The 26,983-nt window shown below is 46.9% G+C and overlaps 1 protein-coding gene and 1 long non-coding RNA gene across 3 annotated transcripts; one reads left to right on the forward strand and one right to left on the reverse strand.

The window, feature by feature from the left end:
• Positions 1 to 1,236: 1,236 nt before the first annotated feature.
• FGF16 (fibroblast growth factor 16) lies at positions 1,237 to 25,501 on the reverse strand. Of its 2 annotated transcripts, none has more exons than XM_028715689.2 (4): positions 24,474 to 25,501; positions 10,281 to 10,384; positions 2,932 to 3,170; positions 1,237 to 1,464 (listed from the first exon to the last, which is right to left on the reverse strand). In XM_028715689.2, the coding sequence occupies exons 1-4, from the start codon at positions 24,745 to 24,747 to the stop codon at positions 1,371 to 1,373; spliced, it is 711 nt and encodes a 236-aa protein (XP_028571522.1). In that variant the 5' UTR covers positions 24,748 to 25,501; the 3' UTR covers positions 1,237 to 1,370. The 2 variants fall into 2 exon arrangements, with proteins under 2 accessions (XP_028571522.1, XP_028571521.1); XM_028715688.2 differs by having other exon boundaries at positions 2,932 to 3,173; positions 24,474 to 25,496.
• On the forward strand, positions 12,434 to 16,195 carry LOC114589345 (uncharacterized). The gene is made up of 3 exons (XR_003704641.2): positions 12,434 to 12,543; positions 13,578 to 13,698; positions 16,097 to 16,195. It is a non-coding gene; the product is annotated as an uncharacterized LOC114589345 (long non-coding RNA).
• Positions 25,502 to 26,983: the final 1,482 nt, after the last annotated feature.

Here is a 26,983-nt window from a genome sequence, read left to right on the forward strand (position 1 = left end):
CAGTTGCTTCTTTACCCACAGCACACACACCACCCTTGCTTCTCCACACACACACTCAAAGCTCTCCCCTTGCTATGTGTGTTGCATGTATCCTCTGCTTGGCCTACATTCACTTTCCCTGAGCAAAACAAAATCCTAATGGGATCAGCTTCCTCTTGACCCTCATGACAATGGATATGTAACTGTCAACTTGGTTTCTCTCCATATCCCAGTGTTATTCTTCCAGCCTTAAACTCCATTCTCCACATTCCCACACCAGTGTGTGATTTTTGTCCCATCCTTTTCACTTGAAGGCAAATTTATCCAAATATACACACTACTTCTGTATTCAACTTTTGCCTGATACGCACATTTTTATTGAGCAGTTTCCCCATACATAACACATTTTTTATATGTTATTTTCATGTGTCCATGCGTGTTTATGCACACATCCTCCTAGCAGTATGCATTTTCATACGGGTTACTTGACTGACGAAACTGCCTTGCAAAATTCAGAAGTGTCAGTTTCAAAACCTGGCTGTGTTTTGCTTCTCATATTGCTTCAGGAAGTTCATATCAGGTCGGTTTGCTTTTAAAGTGTGGACTTTATTGAATCTCTCCCCCATCACTACTCCACACGCAAGCAAAGCCCCCCAAGCTTCCACTCAGAAGCAAAAGGGAACAGGTGGGCAGCAATTTCGTCTCCACACCTCTTTCAATTAAGTGTAAATGATTTACATTGTGACAGCATGCCAGCACCATGCTTCCACTTTTTAAGTCTTAATGTTTGGCTGCAATTGTTGTGCTAAACCTTTGTTCAGTTCCACAAGAACAACAGAAACAGGAAGTATGTGGGAGTGGCTAAACCACAAGGAAGCAACTTCAAATCAGGTTGTTGCCAAGATGCTATAGTGCAACAGAGGTAGGGGTGGGGCACATTCTAAAACCTGGAGAATTTATTAAGTGAAAGATTTCAGGATATTTGCTGAAAGGCTTTGGTTCACAAATGGATTGCTGCTCATGTAATGTGACGATCCTGAAAGTTTCGAGGGTGCAAATCAACTTGAACAGCTGTTCAACTGTGGAGTTGACTACCTTGGAAGGTGGTGGACTCTACTTCATTGGAGGTTTTTAAGCATAACTTGGATGGCCATCTGTCAGGGATTATTTAACTGTGATTCCTGCACTGCAGGGTGTTGGACTAGATGACCCTTGGGGTGTCTGGAAGCCAGCCAGCAATAAATCACACAGAGTAAGTGAAGTTAACTCTTTATTAGAGACAAGGCCTGCTCAGGAGTGCCAGGCCTAATGAGCACAGCAACTCTTCTTGGTAGGTTTTGCCCCTATAAGGCAGTTGTGAAGACTGAAGGTCCCCGCCTTCCCACAGCTGACTAAGTCTCCTCCTCTCCTGGGTCCTTCCTGAGCAATCTGAGACAACGCCGGCGCGTCCGTCTTTGCTCCGACCTCTTCATACCTCTTCGGGTCCTGGGAGACCAGGGGAGAAGGGAGTTGGTCGCAGCAGAAGGGGGAGACCCCCTGGCTTCTTCAGCAGCCTGCCTCATCTCTGCCTCTTGGCCCCCCTCCTTTCCTGCTGATTCTGGACTGCCCTCTGCCACAGCCTCTCCCTGCTAACTAAATCCTGTTACTTCTTCAGCTCCTGACACCTCCTCCTCCCAGTCTGCTCCATCTTCTCCCTCTGACCACATACCGTAGTCCCACCACCACTCCCTGGACTCTGAGCCTTCTTTCCTTGGAGGTTCCCCAGCTGGTGCCTCCCACCATTCCTCTGTGTCTAGCCAGTCCATGACTGGGTCCCTTCCAGCTCTACAATTCCATGATTCTATGAAGATGGGAGTATCGATCCCGTTAAGAGAACAACTCATCTTGAATGCGTGTGAAGAGAAAAATAATGTTATCTGGAGGGGCCTCATAATTAACAATGGATGTGACTGGAATAAATTAGCAAGCCACCCGCAATATATAAAGACAATTTTATTGCCGAAAAGCTCTTAAAACTCATTTCTCCCCACCCCCTTTCCTCCCTCCTATTCCAATAGGACCTTACCCTTCCTGATGAAAGTTGGGCCATAATATCTCTCATTTTAAAAATAGTAATTTTTTTTTGAAATAAATAAATATATAAAATAAATATCATATACATTTTATAAATAGATTTTTGTCCTTAGGAACAGGATTGTGTTAAGAATGTTAAGGTTCTTGACTCACCCTCCTCTGCTCCTATTCCAACAGCAGGAAACATGCACACATGTGTGCCCACACACAACGCCCCCCTCCCTCACATCCCTCTGGACCCAGGATTGCCAGATGTAAGCTTTGGTTTGGATACTCTACATTCTGCCCTCCATTTTCCCACTATGGAAGTCTTATCAGCTAGAGCCTACAGTGAGGAGTTCTGGCCTAGCAACATAGGACGAGTCTGCTAGGGCCACCTCAAGAGAATCCAAGTGTCAAATAGGAAGAGGCCCCATCCATTCTGTGGGCCCTCTTAATAACTATTCCAAGCCTGTGAGCAGTACACACAAGTCATTGCTGTGGTCTTCTGTGGTGTGGCCACCATGGCCGCGTGGCTAGGAACTGGTGCTGGCGGTGGTGGTTGTCATTTCAGAAATAATCTTTTCTCCCCCGTGTCAATTTTTGCCTTCTCTTAGCCCACCAGATAAAGAGAGTAATTGAACTAATGAATGGTTTATGTAGGGTTTTCCAAGCTCGGCTCCCACCCTGCCACTATCCTCACCTGTCCCGGTAGTAAACTCAACTACCTTTAGAAAGAAAAGAAAAGAAAACTCCAAGGAATAGGCAGTGTTTCCTCTATCTGGTATCCAGATTTGTTAAGAACGATGGAATGGCTATGGGATGGAGCGTCCTGGCAGAAACCATGGAAACCCAAGTAAATATATACACAATGGCTGCTCAAGCTGCAGAGAACATCACCTGTAGTGGAAGAGATGTCTGTACATTGCAGGGATCTTAGCAGGGTCCACAGGTCTTGGTAAAAAATGAGTGAATTTTTGGTGTCTCTTAGTCCTGTATCCTTCTCTGGGAGAGCCATCTTTGTTCAAAGCAACGTAATACTGTCTCTCGGAGTCAGAGTGTTTGTAGAGGGTTGAAGCGTAAGTGTTGTACCAGTTTTCTTCAAACTGCTCACGGAAAACACACTCCCTTGTCAGCTTCTTCTGTGTGTGTAGGTGGGGTGGAAGAGGGGATCAGGGAGAGAGAGTGGGTGGGGAGAAAAAGACTTATGAAGAATAATCTACAAACATTCCGTTCACATGGGCAGCCCTGCTGGATCAACCCAAAGACCCATTTTGTTCAGCATGCCGTTTGAATATAAGAAGCAAGGTTTATAAAGTCCTTTCCATCTTGGGCAATGTGGTCCTACTCTGACGGTGGCTCTCCAGGGTCTCATGCTGTTTGTGTGTGTGTGTGTGTGTGTGTGTGTGTGTGTGTGTGTGTGCTTGCTTGCTTGTTTGTTGCATTTATATCCCACCTTTTTCTCCAAGGAGCTCAAGGTGGCATACATGGTTCTCCCGCTCCTCATTTAATCCTCACAACAATCCTGTGAGGTAGGTTAGTCAGAGAGGGAGTGACCAACCCCCAAGATTACACCCAGTAAGCTTCATGGCTGAGTGGGGATTTGAACCCTGGTCTCCCAGGTCCTAATCCAAAACTCTAACTACTATGCCACATTGGCTTTCAAAGTATTGCCTATACTGACTCTGCAGGGTTTCAGGCAGAAGCCTCTCCCAGCTGGAGATGTTTGGGATTGAACCAGGGACTTTCTGCATGCAAAGCAGATGATCCACCACTGAGCTGCCGCCCCTCATCACTTGCTACCCTGGAGATGCTACCTGAGACCTTTGGCATGCAAAGTGTGGGCTCTGCCCCTGAACACATGCTGCCTTGTGGAAGCTTACAAGCAGGGCAAGAAAGTGGTACCCATCATCTGTTGTCTATCTGCAGCATGGGTGCCATAGCCCATGAGGTGCTCTGTATTTGTCATTCCCCAGCAATCCCTAGGTACCCCAAGTTTATAGCTGCAACCCTGTGCCTCCTTGCTTGGAAGTAAGACCCATAGAACACAGTGAGGCTGACTTTGCACATGGAGAGGTAGCATGGAAAGAAGGCCGCTATGCTAGCATCACAAGGAACTAGATGACCCTTAGGGTTTCTTTCAACTCTATAGTTCTATGATTCCATGACTCCATTCTCCCTGACATCTGGATTTGTTTGAATGAATGGTTATAAATGACTTTGAATGGAGGAGCTTTCCATCAAATAAGCCCCCGAGAAACAGGAGTAGCACCTCACATGGTGTGTAGGAGAACCAAGGCTAATGGCAAATGTTTGAGTAGGTGCCCTAGGGAGCAAATGATAGCAGTGGTTTAATTCCTAGGGACTCTGCTGCAGAGAGAAGAGCAAAACAACCCTGGGAGGTTCCGTCTGAGCACAGGGATTCCGAGAAGCAACATAACCATGGGCTGAGGTCATGCCCCAAGGCAGTAAGGATATCCTGAGGTCACATCCCTAAAATAGTTAAGCCCAGGAATGGTTGACTGATATTGATACGATGATTCAGCTCCTTCGGAATTAGTCATCCTTTTGTGTCAATGGTACTGGCTTAATCTGAGCATGGGACTTTGACACAGGAACACTGCTAGACTAGGTCCATCCAGTTCAGTTGTCTGCACTGACTGGCAGCAGCTCTCCAGGGTTTCAAGCAGGGTTCTCTCTTAGCCATATACGGAAATTCCTTAGGGGATCAAACCTGGGATCTTCCGCAGGCAAAGCAGTTGCTTTTATCACTGAGCTATGGCCTTCCCCTTGCAAAGAGAATATCTCACGGGAGGGTCCTTTTCAATGGCTGGGGAGCAGGCTGATCCGGAGTTGGGCACACTGTTGTAATCTAGACCAGGATTTAATTTGTCCTGCCTGGCCACCTATTTGGGAAGAGCCTTCTATGAACAACGTGTGTGTGTGTGTGTGTGTGCGCGCGCGCAAATGTGACCCCCATAATTCTCTGTCTGGTCCTTGGGATTCTCCCTAGGCTACACCTCTCACTGGTCCTTCTCCATACTTTGCTCAGGTGCTTTTGCCTACCTGAAATGTGCCCCCTGAACTATTGCTTGCCTAGATAAGAGGGATGAGTGCATTGTAGAAGTCAGAAGGCTTAGGTTAAGAGTCACATCTGTTCTTTCATCCACTTTTGCCTCCGGCTCTACCTATCTCTGGCATGTGGCATCCTAGAAGTTTGCCCATCGGCAATGTGGCCCTTGGATGGAAGAAAATTCCCAACCCTTGGGTTTAAGAAAACCATTCACTTGACTGGTATTCCCTTGCACAATATACTGCTGGCCATGCTACTGCCTGCCCCACAGTGTTAAGGGAATCCTTTCCACAACCTTTTCCACAAGGATCATCTTACATGAGCAGCTGCTTTGTCCCAGGTTCAGTCCCCAGCATCTCTTGATAGGGTTGAGCATGAAATCCCAGAGAGCTTTTACCAGTAAGAGCAGAGGCATACCTAGGAGTTGGTGAAACAGGCCCTCACTGGAGGCGCAGGCTCGAGGGCACGCGTGCAAAAGTCACCTATCAGACTATAGAGTGTATGATGTATATGTGTATGGCGACATGGCGAGATCAAACGTGGGAGAAGCTTCCCATCCTTCTCGCAGCACAAAGGCGTGTGAATGCTTTCACCCTTCCTCCTTGCCTTGCCCTTACTCCGGGATGCTTCAAGTACTAGGAGCCATTGATAGCCCTCTCCTCCTTGAATTTCTCCAGTCTTCTGTTAAAGCCATCCAAGTTGGCATCACTGCCTCCTGTGGGAGCGAGTTCCATATTCTAATAATAATAATAATAATAATAATAATAATAATAATAATAATAAATTATTTTATTATTTGTACCCCGCCCATCTGACTGGGTTGCCCCAGCCACTTTGGGCGGCTTCCAAAATATATGAAAACATAATAAAACATCAAACTTTTTTATTTAAACTTCCCTCTGCAGGGCTGCCTTCAGATGTCTTCTGAAGTCAGCTAGATGTTTATCCGTTTGGCATTTGATGGGAGGGCATTCCACACAGTGGGCGCCACTACTGAGAAGGCCCTCTGCCTGGTTCCCTGCAACCTCACTTCTCACAGTGAGGGAACTGCCAGAAGGCCCTCAGCGCTGGACCTCAGTGTCCGGGCTGAACACAGGGGTGGAGATGCTCCTTCAGGTATACAGGGCTGAGACCATTTATGCTCTGAGTGAATAAGTACTTACTTTTATGTGTCCTGAATCTTCCAACATTCAGTCAGTGTAAAGAATATTGAGCGGGATTGGAGCTATGGCTTAACTCAGGCTAAGACAACCAACTATGTTCCTAATTGTTTTTCGGGGTGGGGAGTGGGGAGAAGCATAGCTTAGTCATAAACATATACTTTGCATGCGGAAGGTTCTAGATTCAATCCCCAATGACACCTCCAGGTAGGGCTATAAATGTCTCATCAGAAACTCTGAAGAGTTGAGGCCATGCACTGTGGACATGAGCTAAACTGAGCTAAATTGACAGTGCAAGGCAACTTGCTATTTTCCTATTTGGGGAGTGTCCTTGGATGGTATGAGATGCTCTGCATGGACTGTGAGCATGATAGAACTCTTGCAATGCTCTGTGACAGAAGAGGGGTTGTGGCTAGCAATCTTTATTTCAGGGAAGCCTGCTCTTTGTTACTCTCTCTCTCATATATATACATATATATATATATCTCCCATGTTTTCCTACAAAGAGCTCAAGGTGTGGCAGTGACTAGCCCAACGTCAACTCCAGTGAGCTTCATGGCCAAGTGGAGATTCAAACCCTGGTCTCCAAGGTCCTAGTCCAACACCCTGACCATGATACTACACTGGCTCTCTACACATCTCATGGAGGATCCCGTGCCAGACAGTTCGAAAATCTGCACTGTACATGTCATACAAACTAGGCCTCTTCACCATGGCAGCCATGAGGGAGAAAGCGTGTGGATTAGTGGCCGTGTCTGAGAACCTGCTCCTTCATAATGTGCTTCAACATCATCACACACTAGCAATGATGCAGTTGCATCTGGAAAAGTCCCAGCTCAATCCCATGGCACCTCCAACTGCAAAATGATAGCAAGTGATGTGGAAGGCTCCTGTGTCAGATCCTGGAGAGCCTCTGCCATTCAAAGCAGAACACATTGGGTTGGATGGAACTACAGCTTCCTATGTTCCAGCCTGTGCAGGATGCTGCTCTGTGTCCACCATGGTGAAAATTTGCAAATGCTGAACATTTCGGTGTTGATGGGTTATTTTTTTTTGTAGAATATTTTATTGGCTTTATAATAAAATGACATTTGAACAAAACCTGCAGAATGTTACATACATACATACATACATACATACATACATCAGTTACATATACCTCAGCTTCACCTTACCCCCATATATGCCCACTGAACCTCTTCCATTGCCATAGAATACCTGATCTGCAACTACACATTGCCTATTGACACCAGGAAGGCACCATCACTGTACTCTTTTTGGCACCTGCTAAAAACATTCTTGTTTAGACAAGCCTACTCAGATGTATAGAAAGCTGATGTGAGTTTTAATCTGTTTTTAGTGTATTGTTAACTTTTCAATAGTTTCAATTTATTGTTGTCATTCTTTCTTACTCATAATTTTACTGCTTTATCCTTTTTAGTAAACCACTTTGAGGGTCCCACACACACAATCAAGTGGTGTATATATTTTATGAAATTAATAAAATGAAAGAACATATAAGAAAGAAAATGAGCAGGAACGCTGTCAAGTAATTGAATCACTGAATGTATCGCCAAGGCTTCATTTATCTGTGACAGCCTCTTCATAAGTAAGTGGCTGGAGGTCTGACATTAACATCACTTCTGTTTTACATTGCTGATATATGGCAACCAGACCTTGTCAAAATGACTGTGGTTAGTTTGGTCTTTGAAAATAATTTTCTGCTGCATTAGATGCTTAGGTAAAGGTAAAGGGACCCCTGACCATTAGGTCCAGTCGTGGCCGATTCTGGGGTTGCGGCGCTCATCTCGCTTTATTGGCCGACGGAGCCGGCGTACAGCTTCCGGGTCATGTGGCCAGCATGACCAAGCTGCTTCTGGTAAACCAGAGCAGCACACGGAAACATCGTTTACCTTCCCGCCAGAGCAGTACCTATTTATCTACTTGCACTTCGACGTGCTTTCAAGCTGTCTAGGTTTGCAGGAGCAGGGACCAAGCAACGGGAGCTCAGCTCACCCCGTCGTGGGGATTTGAACCGCTGACCTTCTGATCGGCAAGCCCTAGGCTCTATGGTTTAACCCACAGTGCCACCTGCATCCCTTGCATTAGATGCTTAGAAAGAGCCAAATCCGACACTTTCCCATGCCAACCCATCAAATGGCATTGCAGTCTTGTGCCATAAAGCAGAATCCAGTAAGAATCCTGTATGTGTCAAAAGATTTTTTATGGCATGGAATCATCCAACTGGAAATCAGCATGGGGTTGGCTTTCCTGCTGAGACTGCCAAGAGAACACATCACAGAGGGGTAACAGGATACTATAATTAGTCTGAATGGACTTTGATTTGGAATTGGGATTTAAATCAGATTAGCATAATCAAGACACCCAGGTGAGCATTTTAACTTATTTTCTAATTTGAGCAGGAAAGATCCATAACAAGACTGGCAAATTTCTGGTCCAAATTGTGGGCTGCTCCAAAGCAGAGTGCATCCAAGCGATAGCCAGGCCCATGTGCATGTCACAATTATAGGGGAGTGCAGAATATAGAACTTCCTAGAGTCCCAGCTCCAACTTTTCAAAAGTTTCTGACCCAGATGACTGGGAAGATATGCCAAAATGTGTTCACTGAAGTCTCAGAAGCCCAGAGGTGTGTCGGAACAAGATTTCCACTGGCTGTGTGTGAGGCTTTTTATAGTTCACTATAAGTAGCAAGACCAGAAGAAATTACGCAAAATAATTGTAAAATAGCAGCGGAAATTATGCAAGTGAAAAAATGTGCATCTCTATTAAATGTTCACATTTTAAAAGAGGGCTCATCCAGACTTTCTTCTGTGCAATGTTTCTAGACACTTTAAAGTTCCATGCCTGAGCACTTTTTGGGGCCCCAGTCCTTTCCCTGCAAAAACTTTACCACTGAGAACCATTCTGTGGAAAGCCTGAATTGCCATTTGTTCTGATTCAGAGTTAAAATGTGGGCTTTCCTGGGGAAAGTGGCAGGGGGAAAAAGAAAAAGAAAAAGTGCTTGGACACAGACCTGTGCCTAGAAAGCACAGGGCAAAATATACAGTAAATGTGGATGAACCCTGAGTCACAAAATCAGGCTTTTCTTTGGTGGTGATGTTGAATGCAGCATTTAAATATAAGCACAAAATATCCACAGACCTGACGATGGTCTGTGTTTCATGGCTTTCCTAAACAAGATGAGAACCTCAAAAGAGACACACTATCAGTCATACTCTTGGATCTGCCTGGGTCTGCCAGAAACTCCCCAAACAAACAATGGACAGCAAATGACCAGTCAGTTTCTGGGTATAACTCAAGGCAGGCACTGGTGCTTACCTTTAAAGCAGTGGCAGGGACCTGGGTGTTTTACCACTGAGCTACAGCCCCTCCCTTGTCTGCACAAGAGAGAGCCTTTTCTGTGTCTGCTCCCATATTGTGGAATCCCCTCCCGGCAGAGGTTACGAATGGTTCCCTCCTTGTAATCGTTCTGCCAGCAAGCTAAGACCATCTTATTTAGACAGGGCATAGAAAACGAAGGCGTGGGTGATGCTGACCACTGGTCAAATACAAATAACTTTGTAATTTATAACATTTTAAAATGTGAGCCATATTGGATCCCTATTTGGGAGAAAGGTGGGATATAAATACATTAAATAATGATAATAGTCTTCTAGATGTTGTTGAGCCATAACTCCCATCCTACTTGATCACTGACTGCCTACCTCATAGGTGGCTACCTTTAACATGGGCTAAAAGACCCTACACTTCTGTTCGCTTTTTGTGGAGCCTACTACTTCTGCAACTCATAGCTGCAGCTCATTTTCAGTACCATAATTGTACCATGGTCACTAATCAGTTGCTGGGGATCCCAAATGCAAAAGAGTAGCTGTGGAAGTCAGAGCCACAAGAGATTGAAATGGGTATCTTGGAAAATATCAAGGCATAATAAAACCTTAATGTTACCCACTCCAACAGTATTTGATATTCCATAAACCTGAAGGGCTAACACTTACCGATCCATACAGCTCTCCTCTCTCGTTCATCCCAAGGTAAAGTCCAGAATCCACACCACGGATACTAACCAGCCCTACAGCCAAGCTTATAAACTCCAAAATTCCTTTGAAAAGAAATTAAAAATTGAGAGTTATTCAATACAAACAATACCACTCCTGGTGGGCATCATTACAGTAAATAAAACAATTTAAATTCTACCCAGACTTCTCAACTCATTTATATCATATCACAATAAAAGGACAAATAACATCCTTTTTAAAAAATCATCTTTAAAATGAACACAACTAAGACTTAAGAATTTTAAAGGCCTGGGCAAATAGAAATGTTTTTGCCTGGCACCAAGTTGCCAGGAAGGCTTCTTTTGAGAAGGAGCTCCACAGCCAGGGCACCACAGCTGAAAAAGCTTTCATTCCTGAGATTGGAGAGTGGATCTCTGATAAAGACAGTACCTGGGGGAAATAAACCCTCAACAGTATACCTTAAGATGGTGTTCCTTCAGATATTTGGACCCCAAGCTATTTAGGCCTTTCAAGGCAAGTGTCAGCAGCTTGAATTGGCCCTAGAAACAAGCAGGCAGCCAATGAAATTCTCTTATGACTGGTATACAAAGAAATGTAGCAGTGGTAATCAAAAGTCTGGCAGCCAGATTCTGCATCACTTGAAGCTTCCATGTCAACTTGAGGGCAGGAAGATTCCAGATAATGGATAACCATGGCTAGACTGTCTGTCTAGAAACAGCCACAGTTGGTGAACCAGCCGAAGCTGTGTCACTGAGTCAACCTGGGCTTCTAGTGACAAAGCTGGCACTAGGCTATGAATTTGCTGACTTTGGAGGGGTGGTGGGTGGTACAATCTGCATCAAAGCCTAGCTCACCACTTCCCCTAACCCAAAGCACATATATCCGCAGTGCCTCTACCTTAATAGTATTCAGCTTCAATTTATTGGCCTGCTTTCAGCCCATTCCCACATTCAGTTACTGGTTCAGCACCTTCACAGCCTCACCTGACAAGGAGAAATTGATATGGATATTTGCGGCACCTCTCCCCAAATCCTCAGGTGATTTTACTTTGTGACTTCATACAGATGTTAGGGAGTAGGGTGGGAGGACAGAGTGCCATAACATAACACAAGTGCCGTAGGATTCAGCAGAGATCCTCCAATACTGCCTTCTCAAACCACCATTGAAGGTAGGATCAGAACCATCATATCATCATGCCCCCAACCCCATCCCACAGAACTGGTCCAGAAAGGTTCAGTGGCTGACGGTATCTCAAGCTGCTGAAATCAAGGAGAATCGACACATCCTCATCCTCCCCCTCCTGCTCCTGGTTTTCCTTCTGATCAAGATTATATATCAGAGAAACCAAGCCTGAGTGACAAAATGTGGTCTGAAGCCAGTACAAAATGGGTCAGTGTAATCCATTTCTTCCAGCAGTACTTGGAGAAGCTTTATTAAAGAGAGTTTGTGGATATAATAATATCGTTTGGATTGGGGTGGTGGTGGAACCAACCTTTCATATGAAAAACTGAACACCTTGGGGAAATACCACAAAGAGGGTATACAAATACAATCACAAATACAATCATTAAGGTCACAAATACAATAAGAGGAACAATCTGTTTTTATGCTATGCAGAGTAACCTAAAAATGAGCAAGAATTGCACAAATGCATAAAAGCAGATTATTAAGCTGCTATGGGCCAGTTCAAGAGAGAAGACTGTGAATGAAGTTCCACAAGGATGAAACCTTCTGAGTGACCACAGCAGCTAGCAATTCCTAAGTCACTACAGTCACTCACCTCCTATCAACCCTCTCTTGGCTCTGCCTGCTAGAGTCCTCTCCCTCCCTGGAATAGCACCCCACTTCTTGGACTCAGAGCTGCTGGGAGAACAAGGAAGGCCCGTAAATTGTTTTCCATGTTCCTCTCTATTACTCAAAAACCAGGAAAAAGGCAGGCAGTTACATAGTGAGGGAGAATGAGTAGAAGCAGTTCAGAAAGAGCATTGGAAGGGGGCTTTCCACAGGTGTTTGTAGCAGCTGTTGGAAACATTAGCTGGTACTGTCAGCCAGAGGCTTCTCAACAAGCGGAACCAAACTTCTTTGCATATGACTTTAGCTGGTCTAATGTGGAGGTGTGAGCAGAGCTGGGCTGGGAAAGGGGTGGGCCCTCTGCCTTGCTCCCATCCTGTTCTTCTGCTTGTTACCACTGATGCCAGAATGGCGCTGGCCTTGATGGTGAATCCTACAGACCTCCCTCTTGGTAAGTGCTGCCTCTTTTTTCCTCCCTGTCTCCCTTGATTTTAAAACACAGGGAAGCGGGTAGGTAGTCCCTTAGCCTCCCCCCTCCCCCATTTCCCTTTCCCCATTTCCTTCTAGGGCCAGGAGGAGAGGGGTGTGTTGCTGCCATGTTTCGTCAGGCAGCTATAGCGACATCATGAGCCGGTTGCCCAACTTGGATTGTTTTAACAGAAGAGTGAACAAATTCATGGAGGAGAGGGCTATCAATGGCTCCTAGTACTTGAAGCACCCAGAGTGAGAGCGAGGCACTAGGTTTCTCAGCAGAGGTTGGATTTGATCTCAGCAGAGGATGGCCATCTGTTGGGGATTCCTTAGCTGTGATTCCTGCACAGGTTCGACTAGATGACCCTTGGGACTCCTTCCAACACTACAATTCTATGATTCTATGATTTGTGGTTGTGCATCTTATGTTTCCCAAAGCTGGGGTCCATGTAATCATAGCAGTAAAGTATTCAATGTAGGGAACAGCTCTGGGGCAGCCAAGAGCAGCATGTCCAGTCTCATTCCTTCCACTAAAGTAGGGTTTTCCAAACTTGGGTCTCCAGCTGTTTTTGGACTACAACTCCCATCATCTCTGATCACTGGTCCTGCTAGCTAGGGGTGATGGGAGTTGTAGTCCAAAAATAGCTGGAGACCCAGGTTTGGGAAACCCTGCACTTACCTCCTTAGGTACAGCCAGGACAGCTGTAGCTCCACCAGACATGAGGATATTTGGTGTGGTAGGCCAGAAAGACACATGGCAGTGAGGAGGTCAGAACTGCTACTTTTTCATGGAGGCCTTAAGGGGCCTCCAAATCAAGAACCCCAAATTGCAGCTAACAGCACACAGAGAGGTTGCATTCAACAGCAAGGGAACAGGCTAGGGAGAGAAGAGCAGTGATAGTCACATGGTTCCTCCCATTTATTTATAGAGCCTCTAGAATGTCCATCCAACCCTTCACAAGCACACTTGACCCACCCTGGTTGGGTTACATCACTTACATGCTTTTTTGCTAGCTCTAAGATTCTCAAAGTACCACTTGGAAGAACCATTCATTGCTCAGTCACTCATGAGCTCACAAGGCATACTAGCAAGACCTCAAGTGCAAGGACGATGTCATGGCTATACATAGAACAGGTATGTCATCGTGACTGCCTTGCTGCACTCCATGTTCATTATAGTATCACCTTGTTGCTTGAGCCTGCGCATGCCCTACTTATTCATTTTAAATACATCACTCTCCAGAAAAGAAGGTTTTCATGCTTCTGGCTCCAGAAGTTGCACTGAGAGAAACACTTGGAGCTTTGCCTTGCATACATACCCTACACAGCATTTGGTCTGAGCTGTATTGCTTCAGCTCTGTTGTAAAGGTAAAGGTAAAGGTACCCTTGCCCATACGGGCCAGTCGTGTCCGACTCTAGGGTTGTGCGCCCATCTCACTCAAGAGGTCGGGGGCCAGCGCTGTCCAGAGACACTTCCGGGTCACGTGGCCAGCACCAGCGCAGCACACGGAAACGCCGTTTACCTTCCCGCTATAAAGCGGTACCTATTTATCTACTTGCACTTAGGAGTGCTTTCGAACTGCTAGGTGGGGAGGTTATGTTGGCCAAATGCATTCAGTAGCTTCTTTGTGATCAGGACACCTAACAAGGTAAGGTTTCCTCATCACACAAGGATGCTTTTTTAGTGCATTCATAACCCAATGAGATATACCACTTTAGCAAGGCTGAATGTGCTCAGTGGAAGAGTTGAGTCAGGGAGTGGCCACTATTATGGGCAATTAGCCTATTTTAGCCTATATTACCTCACAATACTGTAGCTAGGACCATGCCTGTTGCTTCCTTTTCGTAGGCTGCTGAGCCCCTTGGAAACAGTTTGGTGGTGAAGTTATTGTGTGCATGTATTTGAAACAATGTGTGGTGTGAAGTTACAGAAAATTAGATGTTTCTGCCTGTTTATGGTGTTTTTGTTGTTATAAGGGCCTGTATTTATTTTTATGGCACCTATTTGAAGAAGACCATGGTGGAAACTGAGGTGGAGAAGACACAGCTATATCTAGTTTAAGATAGAAATATGATGTTGCTACAACTACATTAAAAAAATCAAATCCCTCCCTGCTATGAACACAAACTGAGGTTGACATGCTTATCAAAATTTGAAGGGGATGAACGGACACTGCACTCAGATGTTTACTGTTTCCTTTCAGTTTTATGACAGTGACTTGATTTATGTACGAATATCCTTGCACATATGATTTAGATACAATACTATTAATGGAGGCATTGCTGGATCTTGTGGGCAGCCGCTACACAGAGTGCAGTTGTGATTTGTTGTTCTGGAGGTACAAGCTTGTCTTGGACTTCCTTGAGTGGGAGTGGACCTCCCTATTATCAAGAGCAATCTGGGCAGGTTCCTCATCCATGGTGCCTGGGCAAGCTACATCCACTTCGCCACTGATGGTAGGCCCAAGAGCCCCACCATTTCCACCATGGCCCACTACCCAAGGATGCCAGCCAGCGCAACATCTGTCTGAGCTGTCTTAACAATGGGCATTATGTGTGTTTTATGTGTATTTTAATGAATTTAATTGAGTGGAAGATTATAAGTCATGGGGCGTGGAGCATGTGTGTATGAACTTAACAGCACTGAGCTAATTTTTCTTAGTTGCTTTTTAGTTAATGCTGTTAATATTGTTTTATGGGTGATAAATGCCATAAAGGTAAAGGGACCCCTGATCATAAGGTCCAGTCGTGGCCAACTCTGGGGTTGCGGTGCTCAACATGCTTTATTGGCCAAGGGAGCCGGCATACAGCTTCAGGGTCATGTGGCAAGCATGACTAAGCTGCTTCTGGCGAACCAGAGAACGGAAATGCCATTTACCTTCCCACTGGAGTGGTACCTATTTCTCTACTTGCACTTTGATGTGCTTTCGAACTGCTAGGTTGGCAGAAGCAGGGACCGAGCAATGGGAGCTCACCCCGTCGTGGGGATTCGAACCGCTGACCTTCTGATCGGCAAGTCCTAGGCTCTGTGGTTTAACCCACAGCACCACCCACGTCCCTGATAAATGCCATATTGATTTGTTAATCATAATTGCTTGTAAGCTGCATCACGATTCATTTCAATGAAAACCAGCATAGAAGTACAATAAATAAATCAAAATCAGTCGTTCATGTTTAAGAATTATATGTCATTTGCCTTCAGAGACCCCTTAATAAAGGCATTAATCATTATTATACTATTAATTATTATTTATATGCTGACAGGGACTCAAGGCAGTTTACAGATAAAACAGGAACAGCTAAAACATTTGGCAAACAGAAGAACATTAAGATCACATATCAAAAGCAGTTACATGTTCACTTGGGTGACACTAACACCTTACATTTAAAGATACCACTAGAAACAGTCATGGCTTCAACTAAAGAATTCTGGGAGCTGTAGTTTGTCAAGGGTGCTGAGAGTTGTTGGTAGATACCCCCCCCCCCCTTTATTCCCCTCCTGGAACAGTTTAACCACCAACCCTTCTTTGCAGGAAACTCTAGAAATTGCAGCTCTATGTCTTGGCTAGGGCTGATTGGAGCTGTAGTAAAGAGGCTGGCAAAAGCTGCAATATAACCTCAAAAAATTGGACATCTGAGGAGCATGCTTCAGATTTTAAAGAAAGAATGACGGCAATGCAAATCCAACCAAGGTGTCTGGGAAAGAATTTTGCCATTATCTAGCTCGATTTGCAAGGGAAGCCTCCAACACCCATGCTTCACCAGTACTGGGAGTGGCTGTTGGGACTCAGTCAAGAATTCACTTTCTGCTTGCAAGGGGGAGTTTTCTGTGGCCAAACATGATTTGTTTTTCCAGCTCTTGTCTTCTCTTCTGTGGTGGAGATATTCATTCCACTCACTCTTTTGAGCCTCTCCAGATCACATTCTGTGAGATTTGACTGGAATTTCTGATGTCTGAAAAGCTGAATTATCTTTGAACTTCCATTGGAGCAGGGCAGCCTGCCAGTCATTGTTATACTACTAAAACAATTGTTTAAGGATTACTTCAGCTGCCTGCACCTGTCTCTCCTCGTACAGCCATATCCACGGGCAAGGGGGCTTCAGAACAATGTTGCATGTTGTACTAGTATCTGCAAATCTAAATTTTCAGCTAAATCTCTCTCTCGCACCCCCCCAACTGCCCCCCAGGCAACTGTTTGGAAACAGGTGCACTGGGTGTCCATGTCAAAGCCTGCAAAATCTCAGGAGAGCTTCAACAGCAGCAAAGAGTATACCCAACACACACTAGCACACACAAAGCCCTGCTGAGCAGGCAGAATTGCTGCTCATGTTTTGGGGGATTAGGGTCTGTGGTGGGCAAGGAAAGCAACTTTCAAACATTTTGGACCAGCTACACACTCCCTGGCACAATTCGCTCAAGGCCCACCCACCACAAGGCCTCTTGCTGCAACAGTATCTACTGCTCCGAATACTCATAGCCATTGAGTCCTATTGATGATGTACCACAGCCGATCACAACTGCAATGGTAAATTGTCATTTTGGTGAATATAAACTGGGGAGGGGAATCTCAGGCCCATTCTCAAGGGAATGCAGCCCTCCAGGCTTCTCTATCTGGCCCACGAGACTTTTCAGAGGCCATGCTCTTTGCCTAACACGGCTTTGGGCCTCTCTCAATCAGTTTTGACTGCTGAAACGTGTATTTGAACCACAATAGTAAGAACATAAGATGAGCCTCCTAGATCAGATGGGTCGCCCATCTAGTCCAGTATCCTGCAATCACATTTGCCAACCAAGATGCCAAGGTCCCTGATTGGGAAATCAGGGAGCAAGATTCAATCCCAAGAGCCCTCTCCTTTCCTGGGATTTCCAGAAGCTACTGTTCAGAAGCATTACTGCCTCCAAATGTGTGGAGGCACAGCATAGCTCCCATCATGACGTAGCCACCAATAGTCCCCTCCTCCATGAATTTGTCCAATAATGCATCAGTTGAGGTGGATTGTGGTAACGAGTGCATAAGAAGCCTCTGACTTTTGCATGCCTGGAATGTAGCCTTCGACACAAAGGCAAGAGTCACGTCTGTTGTTTCTGCCCGCCCCCTTGCTAGCATGCGGCTCCCATAAAGTTTTCCATTGGGGCACAGGAGGATGCATGGGGAAATGGGAAGTGGGGTGGGGAATTGCACCCCTGTCCCATTTCTTATATGGGACGCGGGTGGCGCTGTGGGTAAAAGCCTCAGCGCCTAGGGCTTGCCGATCGAAAGGTCGGCAGTTCTAATCCCTGCGGCGGGGTGCGCTCCCGCTGCTTGGTCCCAGCGCCTGCCAACCTAGCAGTTCCAAAGCACCTCCGGGTGCAAGTAGATAAATAGGGACCGCTTACTGGCGGGAAGGTAAACGGCGTTCCGTGTGCTGTGCTGGCTCGCCAGATGCAGCTTGTCACGCTGGCCACGTGACCCGGAAGTGTCTTCGGACAGCGCTGGCTCCCGGCCTATAGAGTGAGATGGGCGCACAACCCTAAAGTCTGTCAAGACTGGCCCATATGGGCAGGGGTACCTTTACCTTTTACCTTTACCCATTTCTTATAAGAAAAGCCCTGCTGGATCAGGCCAGTGGCCCATCTAGGCCAGCATCCTCTTTCCACAGTGGCCAACCAGATACTCCCGAAAGGAAGCCCACAAGCAGGAACCGAGGAACCAAGCACAAGAGCCCTCTCCCCTCCTGCAGTTTCCAGCAACTGGTATTCAGAAGCATTGCTGCCTCCAGGTGTAGAGGCACAGCATGACCAACGTGTCTAGTAGCCACTGATTGTCTTATCCCTCTTCAATGAGTCTGAATGGAACTCTGAGTACTAGTCTGGATCCAACCCATCCTGTATGTAAGGTGAGCCTCCAAAAGTATGTGTGGCTGTGCTGTGCAGTGCTGTGTGTATGTACAATATATATATAGTAAATTTTGTTGCAAGCTTCCCATTTCACCTACAAAGAAGGCTGATCCTGCTGTGCAAAAGGTGAGGGAGTGACCTGCTTCAGGAGACATCAATGAGGGCAGAGCAGAGCAGGCAAAGGCAAGAACTGGTGTCTGATTGATGCAGCAAAACTTTGCTGCAGTGTTTGCCCTAGCAGGGGTGCTGCTGCCATTGGACATTATACTGCCTACAAACTACACATTCCAAAGCCTCTAGTAGTCTACATACTTAATGAACCATCCTGCTTTCAGTTTCTAAAATAAAAGTATGAAAAACTGGAACATTAAACAGCAAGTCAAGTACCCCTCCTTTTTTTTTAAAAGGAAAGGAGAACTAAGGTAAATTGCTTTATCTGAATAATATGCTTTCTTTCTTTTTTTACTTTGGTCATTTCCACTGTGAAACTGATGCATGGGATTTTTAAAAGGGGGTACTAAGAAGTAAGAGTGACTCCTTTTCCAGCTCTACTTACACATGGAAAAGTGTTGTAATTCAACTCCCATCATCCCCAGCAACTCCCATCATCCCCAGCCAGCACAGCTAGAAGACACTGGGGCGGATGTGAGCATGGCTCCTTTGGCTGTGGCTCATGGGAGTTGTAGTCCAAAGCATCTGGAAGGCATCAGGTTGTGAAGGCTCTTGAAATGGCTCTTAACGCCATTGTGCACATTTTGCCACGCTGAAGCAATGGACTGCTGGGATTTGCTGTAAATACGGATACATGTATTTTGCATAAAAAAGAGATCAGATCCAATCCCTGGCATCTCCAGGTAGAGACTGGGAAAGGACGCTGTTTGGGTCCCTGCCAGTCAATGTAGATAGACAGAGGGACCAAAAGTCTGGCTTGGTGGAAGGTGGCTTTCTACATGTCTCACTTTCAAAGTATGAAGGTACATGCCATTCAAGAAATGCAATGTGGCTTGGGGACAGTTCAGCTCTGACTCAGCTCTTGACAAAGCACAGACACTGGGACCACAACAGTACACTTTTGAGGTACAGTCAATTTGTGCATCTGCAGCCTCGGTTGCAAGACCTTAAATGCTCCTTCTAGAGCAGCCCCTTCACGAACCTTCTGAGGATGCCCTGAAGTAAGAACTACAGCCTTTAGCCCAAAATTGCATCACTGTTATGTGGCCATAGCAGTGATGCAGGATCAGTGGCCCTCCCAATATTGCTGGACTCCAACTCCCATAACTCCTAGCCAGCATGGCCAAGAGGCAGGGGGAACACAGGAATATTTAGCTCAGTACTGTCCACACTATCTGGCAGTGGTTCTTTCAGGGTTTCAGACAGAGGACTCTCCTGCCCCTACCTGGAGATGCCAGGGATTGAGTCTGGGACCTTCTGCAAGTAAAGCAGATGCTCTACCACTGAGCTATGACCCTTCCCAAAGACAGTACTAGTCAAGCATTGTCCAGAGGGGCCACAGGCTCCTCACTGCCGGTCTACAGTTAAATGAACATCACAGGCTGTAACGTTGTACTGGGACAGTGATTTGCAAGTAGTTAGGTGAAGCCTCAAAGGTTGTCACAGACTGTTGGAAAGCTGTAAGAAGTTCCAAATGAATTCAATACTGGTTTGAAGTTTTGCAGGTAGTTAGGCAAGATGGGGCAGTGGGATTTTAGCCTACAGGACTTGAGCCAGTGAGACTATGCATCTTACATCTCTGTTATCCTCTTAACTTCTGCTGATGGGTTCTCAGCTGCTAAGAGAATAAGATAGTGGTGTATGAGGAGTTATGCTTGGGCTGGTTAGCACTTCAAGCATTCTTGGGTGCTTGACCATGTCAATAATAAAAATGAAGGGACACATGGTTATTTTGCAATACATAGCCTTCTTTCCCTCCCTGTTGCCAACTGGGCTATCTGCAGCAGTGGTTTTCAATCTGTGTTTGGGATTCCTCAGAAGCGTACCAGGTATTCCTCCATGAGAAGACCTCCCTTCCACTTTCCAGCAGAGAATTATTAGGTGTTCACACAGAGCAAAAGTGAGGGCCAACACTGAATGGACTGCACACACTAGGACTCTTCCCATAATCCTCTGTACCAGGATTCAAAGTGAAAAGGGTTCTCAACAGCTTGCTCAGATTTCACCAACCTGGCGCCCTCCGAATGTTTTGAACTACAATTTCCCATTAGCACCAGCCAGCACAGATATGGAGGATAGGGCTGGTGGAGTTGTACACAACAACATCTGGAAAGCACCTAATTTGCCAAGACTGAGCTCAAAAGTTTGAAAGCTCCTGGTCCACAGAACCCATCACCACCACCCTTCCTTGCATCAAGACTTGATCAGATCAGATTATCTTTCTTCTGGGATGAATGGATGTGGGACAGCATGCACATCATATGGATTTCACCTGACCTTCTTCAACTTGTTGAAGCAGGCTCCCGTTCTAGCCCTCCCACCCAGAAGTGGCTGCAGATCTGCCTTCTTTGCAATGCTTCAGGATACTACCCTGACTCCTACTCAGAGTACCAGGCAATCAGTATCCAGACACAAATGATTCTCCATGTAAGTTTCCCTTGTAAGTAAAGTAACACTACCTGAGGGGTAGTAATAAGCAATGGCAGATCCATAGTATTGAATATATGAAGTTGCCTGGCAATTCTCATGGTTCAGTACCATATACTCCAACAAGCATCATCTCTCAATGACTACTTTGGGACATTATGCATGCAAAGTGAGTGTGCTCTGCTATGAAGTTATAAGCCTTCTCTCTAAAGAAACAGAGTCTGTCTCTCTGCACACAGGATTTGAACTCACAACTCTGCAGTAGCCAATAAAAACATAACAGCCCTGCTGAATCAGACAAAAGCCCACCTAGTATAGCATCTTGTTCCCATCACGGCCAACCTGATGCCTATGGGAAGTCCCCTGAGTAGGACAGGAACACAACAGCATTCTCCCCACTTATGTTCCCCAGAGGCATAATGCTTCTGATCTTGGTAGCCATGTCCACCATAACTAGTAGCCATTGATAGCCTTAACCTCTGAGAATTTGCCCAAATGCCTTTTAAAGCCATCCAAGTCGGTGGGCATTGCTACAGCTCCCAAATCACCATGCTTAACTTCTTGGAGACCATTTTCTTAACTCACAGCCCAGGTCTTCCTCAGTGACAGCCAGCTAGCTAGCCTCAGTGATCCAGTTTCAAATGTGTTCTGCACTCTAAGGACGTAAGAAAAGGCCTGCCGGTTCTGAGATCCAGCACCCTGTTCTCAACATTGGGCAGCAAGATGGCTATGGAAAGTTCATGAGGCAGAAATGAAGATAACAACACTCTTCATTTGTTTATGCTAAGCATCTGCTTCTAAACATGGAGGTTCTAGTCTCCAGCAAAAAACATTTGTTGAGATCCTCCCCACTTGCTTAATTCTTATAAAATAAGAGTGAAAGGCCACTTGAAGCCTGAATGCAAGCTACAAACTTCAGAATTTAATTGCTCATGATTGGCTGAGGGCAAAAACCTAATACAGCATGCCAGGTCTCTGAGGTGCTGAGTTTCTCGGGCCTAGAGTTCAAGCCAACTTGATCTGCACCTGAGGATTCCAGTTTGATCCCTCCCCTCTGAGCCTTTGCCCTCCAATTACAACAAATAACTATTTATTTTACACTGCCTTTGGGAGAAGCCTGGAGCAGAAATCTATAATATTTTATATCAGAAGCCTGGTCTCATTTACATAGCTGGATGCCAACTGCTTGAAACACTTGTGGAATGCTAATGTTTCAATTTATTAAATGCACCATACAGTTAACTCTTCAAACTCAGCTTGCAAACCAAATGAAAAAGAGGGTTGCTGTCACTGAACAAAGGGAAGGTTTTCTTCTTTATTTCTAAACTCTGGCTAGCTGCTCTAGACTCTTACATGCCAATCCTTGGCAGCAAACCTTTTCACTGAAGGTTGCTCTCGCAGTTTATTGACCTGCAGCTGTAGAAAATCCATAGCTTGTTTAGAAATTGTGTGTGTTTGTATGCAGGTGCTAGTAGTAGCCAGGTTGGACCAAAGCTAGCTGAGGTGTACACACCATTTCTTCCACCCATCTCCTTCCTAGGGACAGGGAAATTATATTATGTCTTTCAGGAGCTAATTAAACAAGGTTTGGTTGTGCCTATTAGTACCTTCCACTGACCTGTCGGTTAGGGCTTTGCTTGTTGATTCAACCAAGCAGATACCATTTATAGTAAGGCTGACATCCTGTACACATTTACTTGGGAGTAACCACCATTCAGCTTGGTGGGTGGTGGACAGGGCCGTAAGCCTTTTTTCTTTCCCCCTAACTCCTATATTTTTAAAGTGTTCAATTTCTTGCAGAACACGAGTGTGTAACAAGACAGAGAGAACAAAACTGGTTTCACTGCAGACATCTTAATAGGGTAGGGGTGGTGCTCACAGCTATCCCAGGATTCCAGACTTGCTGGATGCATGGCTGAAGTCTCCATGTTGGACCTTCTTGAGAGTCCCTGCAAGACACCTGTGCTTCTCAGACCCCACTCCTTTCTCTGCACCTCACTTTCTTCTTTGCATTTTTAAAAATGATTATTAAGCATTCCCAGCATTCAGTGAACCAAGGACAGGGTTCTGAAGTCCGCATATTTTGCCAAATAAAAGTTACCAAGCTCTGATCACATTCCTACCATCATGAAACTTCATTTCATATGAAGGATGTAAAGTTATGAAACTATTTTTAGTTGGTTTGATTCCACATTTTATTCATGCTTCAAATTCCCTTTGCAGCACAACCCTACACACATATTGCTCAGAAGTAAGCCTGAGTGCATCAAATGGTGCTTACTTCCATGCAAACAGGTATAGGGTTGCGACCTTAATGACTAGGTATGAGAGGGAGGAAGAGCAGTGCCTAGTCTAAAATTGTGCAAAGGGTGGGTTTTCCAAAAGCACCTGCCTGTCTCTTCTCTGCTTTCCAAGTTTATGTTATGAATTATCTTATTAATACTACAGCTACAAGTTTGTCACGGCCTTTGGCTAGAACAATAAACTTATGAACTGATGTTTTCTGTTCAGCTTCCCAAACTACCCTATTGTAAGCTGCATGGGCCTGTGTGTGTGTGTGTGTGTGTGTGTGTGTGTGTAAAACATGTTTCTAGCCTGCTTCTCTTTGGTTCTAGTTTTGTTTTTGTTGGTTGTTTTTTTTTAAAAGAGCCTGCTTTTTAAAGTATTTTTTGTGCACCTGCAAAACGGTTTAGCAGTGGGAGAATAGGAAATTGAAAATTAACATGCTGGCATTTCAGGGGAGTGAGCGCATTTATTTAGCATTCTAATTATATCCATGCTCGGGATGATTTATATTACTAGTGTAATTAGTTCTGTATGTGGGACAAGGCGGCGGGGCACTTTGAACAAGTTCATAAAGGCAGCTCTCCGCGGCTATTGTGACTGCGCGAGAGATCCGGCAGAGCAAAAAAGGACACCTGCTTTCGAGACGGGGGTGGGGACGCTAGTGGGAAGGGAACGGGAGACTCCTCCACCAACACGGTGCGGTGGGGTGGAACAGAGAGGGAGAGAGAGAGGAGATTCCAATCAGGGGGTCTTTCGGTTCAGGGACCGAGAGAGAAGAAAGAGTTTGGGAGAAGGAAAGGCGACCACGTGGCTTGGACGCGAACCAAAGCACAGAGGCTGTAAACAGGGGACGCAAGGTTGCTCCACAGAGCGCAAAGGCGGGCGTACGTTCCCACGCGGCGGGTAGGGGCTGCATGCACCCCCGCCAGCGGGCGCCCCTCTCGAGCTGCTGCCAATGCCCTCTCCCTACCTTGCGCCTACTGCCCCTCCATGCTCAACCGCTTTTTCTTCCCAAGCTAACTCTCCCTACAACTTTGAGGGGAAAGGGAGCTAAAGGTTCTGCCGCTGCTGCCGCTGCTTTTGTTTAGCGCTCAGCGCCGTCGCGCACGCCTCTTCCCAACCCCGCTGCCACCCCGCCCGTGGCTTACCGAAGCGGCTGTGGTCCTGGCGGGTGCCGTGCACGGTGCCGTTGGGGAAGATCTCCAGGTGGAACCCGGTCCGGCAGTAGAGCTGCCTCCGTCGGAGGATGCCTTTCAGGTGGGCGAAGTCAGTGGGAGAGCCCCGCTGCAGCCGCCCCTCGATCTGCCCCAGGCGCTCGTTTAAAAAGCCCGGCGAGTCGGCGAGCGCCACGCTCCCAAGTGTCGAGGAGAATCCGTGCAAATCCAAATCGAGGGAGCCCAGGAAGCCGCCGACCTCGGCCATGGCCACCGCGGGGGCGCAAAGCCCGGAGGAGACAGCAGGGAAGCCCGAACGTACTAGCGAACGAGCCACGCGAGCTCCGGGTCCAGCGGAGGGCAGTAGCTCTTGCCCTCTCGGAGGCTGCGATTCCTCCGGCGTCGCCGCCGCTCTCTTGCGCTTGCTAGCTCCCCAGCTCAAGCCGCCTGCGCCGGCTCGCCTGGTCCAGCGCGTCCCCCCCTGCTTCTCCTCCTCCACCTCCTCGTCCTGTCGCCTTTCATAGCTGCTGGATCTGTCCGGCGATCCGATGCAAACTGGACTTTATATACGTACACACACACTCCCCTTACATTGACATATTGGATATTTAAATGCAAGCCACACCTCACTGGCATACCCCCTTGGCAGTTGCCCCGGTCCCCCCTGCTCCCTGCGCCTCTTCTGCGATCCATTTGGCTCTTTTGCGGGGCGGGGGGAGGGAAGAGAACGTTTCACTCCCTCCTTTATTATTCTTTAAAAAAGAAAAGAAAAGGAAGGAAGCCGCGCCACAATGCAGCGAGCCAAGCGAGCTTTTTTGGCAGGTCCTTTCCCGAGCGCTGATGATGAAACTTCGTGCGCGGGGGATGCGAAAGGCGTCGAGCTCGCTTGAGCCAGGCGACCCCAAGACCAGCCTCGCTTTGGCCAGTCGCCTGCCTGCCTCGGATCGTGGCTTCAGTTCTGACAGGCTCTGGGTGGAACAAAGTAGTTGCCCTTTGCAAAAGGGAACGGAAGCAGAACCACGGGCTGGTTTGGTTTTTCTTTTTCTCCCCCCCCCCCCAACTTTTTTTTTTACAGCAGAGCCCAACACTCGGCGCCTGCTTCGGAGTGCCGCCGGGATACCCTCTCCCGGGGTCCCCTGAAAGCGCTTCTTGTGGGCGAAAACCCCAGAAACAGACGGCAGATCTCCCTCTCCATCTCGAGTTTGCACCGCGCGTTCCGCGGCTGTTTCTCTCTCCCCTCCCCTCCTCCTCTTTGTATCCCTAGGAAGCAAAAGGAACCTGCTGCACTGAATTCTTTTTTCCCCTCCCCACCTTTGGGAAGCACACTGCCAAACACATTTTGGGATCTATTGAGGGAGGGGGAAAACCCGGACCCCTCTAGTGTGTGTGCATTTGTAAACGACATTGTGGTGTTGGATAGGAGAACAGATATGGAGTGGGAGTGGGGTTGGGGTGGGTGGGGAGTTCCAAGCCGGCTGTGGACTCCCCCCCCCCCCGCCACCTTTTTTCGTACTGGGAACAGGTGTTTCCTCGCTCTATTCCCGCCTCTCCTCTACTCCCCTTTCACCCGCCCCCTGCCTCCGAGCTCCCTGATACCGTATCTCTGGCTGCAGCAGCTGCTGCCTTGAACTGCAGACAGACACGAGTCAAGCGATCGGGACGCGGAGGGGCTTGCGGGGTTGGGCGGGGAGGAGAGGACTCTTTGCAAAAAGGAAAAAAAGGTGGGGGAGGCGCGCGGGGGCACAATCCAACCCCTTGAAACCTGATTTGATGCAATAAAAGGAGCATTTCCCACCCCCACATGGATCTTTTAAAGAGGCGGCATTTTTGCAACGCCGCGCGGCTGGAGGCGCTTGCCCGCCGTTTACCGTGGCCTCCTTGGCGGCTAGGCGGCGCTGTTGCTCAGGGGCTGAAGCGCCTCGCGTTCCTTGCAACCCCTCCTTGGCCCGTCTGCCTACCTCGCTACCTTTCCACGCATTGCAACGAAAGAGGTGGTAGGATCTTGGGCTGCACCACTTCAAACTGCAGGAGTGAGTTGGGGCCGGATTTAGGATATGCCTTCGAAAGCACACACCCAGTTCCTTGCATGTAGTGAACTAGTGCACCAGTATCAAAAAGTGTACACTTTCTATCTTGATGTGCTAGCTTGCGTGCAGGTTCGCTCAAGAAATTTTGCAGACTGAGGCCGAGCGGCAGGTGATGCTTTCTCCCACAACCCCCACCCTTCCCTTAAGGTACATTGCACCCAGGCGTGCCAAATTATTTTGGTGCCTGAGACAAACCTGCCACAAGTGCCCTTACCTGTTCTCATAGGAACCGATCCAGTCCCTGTGATCATCATCCGAGGCACTTCTTTTTGTGCCTTCTCCATGAGAGGTCCAAAGGGTGGCAACACGAGAACAGGCCTTTTTTGCAGTGACACCCATGAAACATTCTTCCTAGGGATGAACCAGCCAAAAATGGTCCTCTTCTCTCAAGCCTTTGGGAGAATCTATGGCCTTTTA

The sequence above is a fragment of the Podarcis muralis genome, chromosome Z (genome assembly GCF_964188315.1).
Source record: "Podarcis muralis chromosome Z, rPodMur119.hap1.1, whole genome shotgun sequence".
NCBI lineage: Eukaryota > Metazoa > Chordata > Lepidosauria > Squamata > Lacertidae > Podarcis > Podarcis muralis.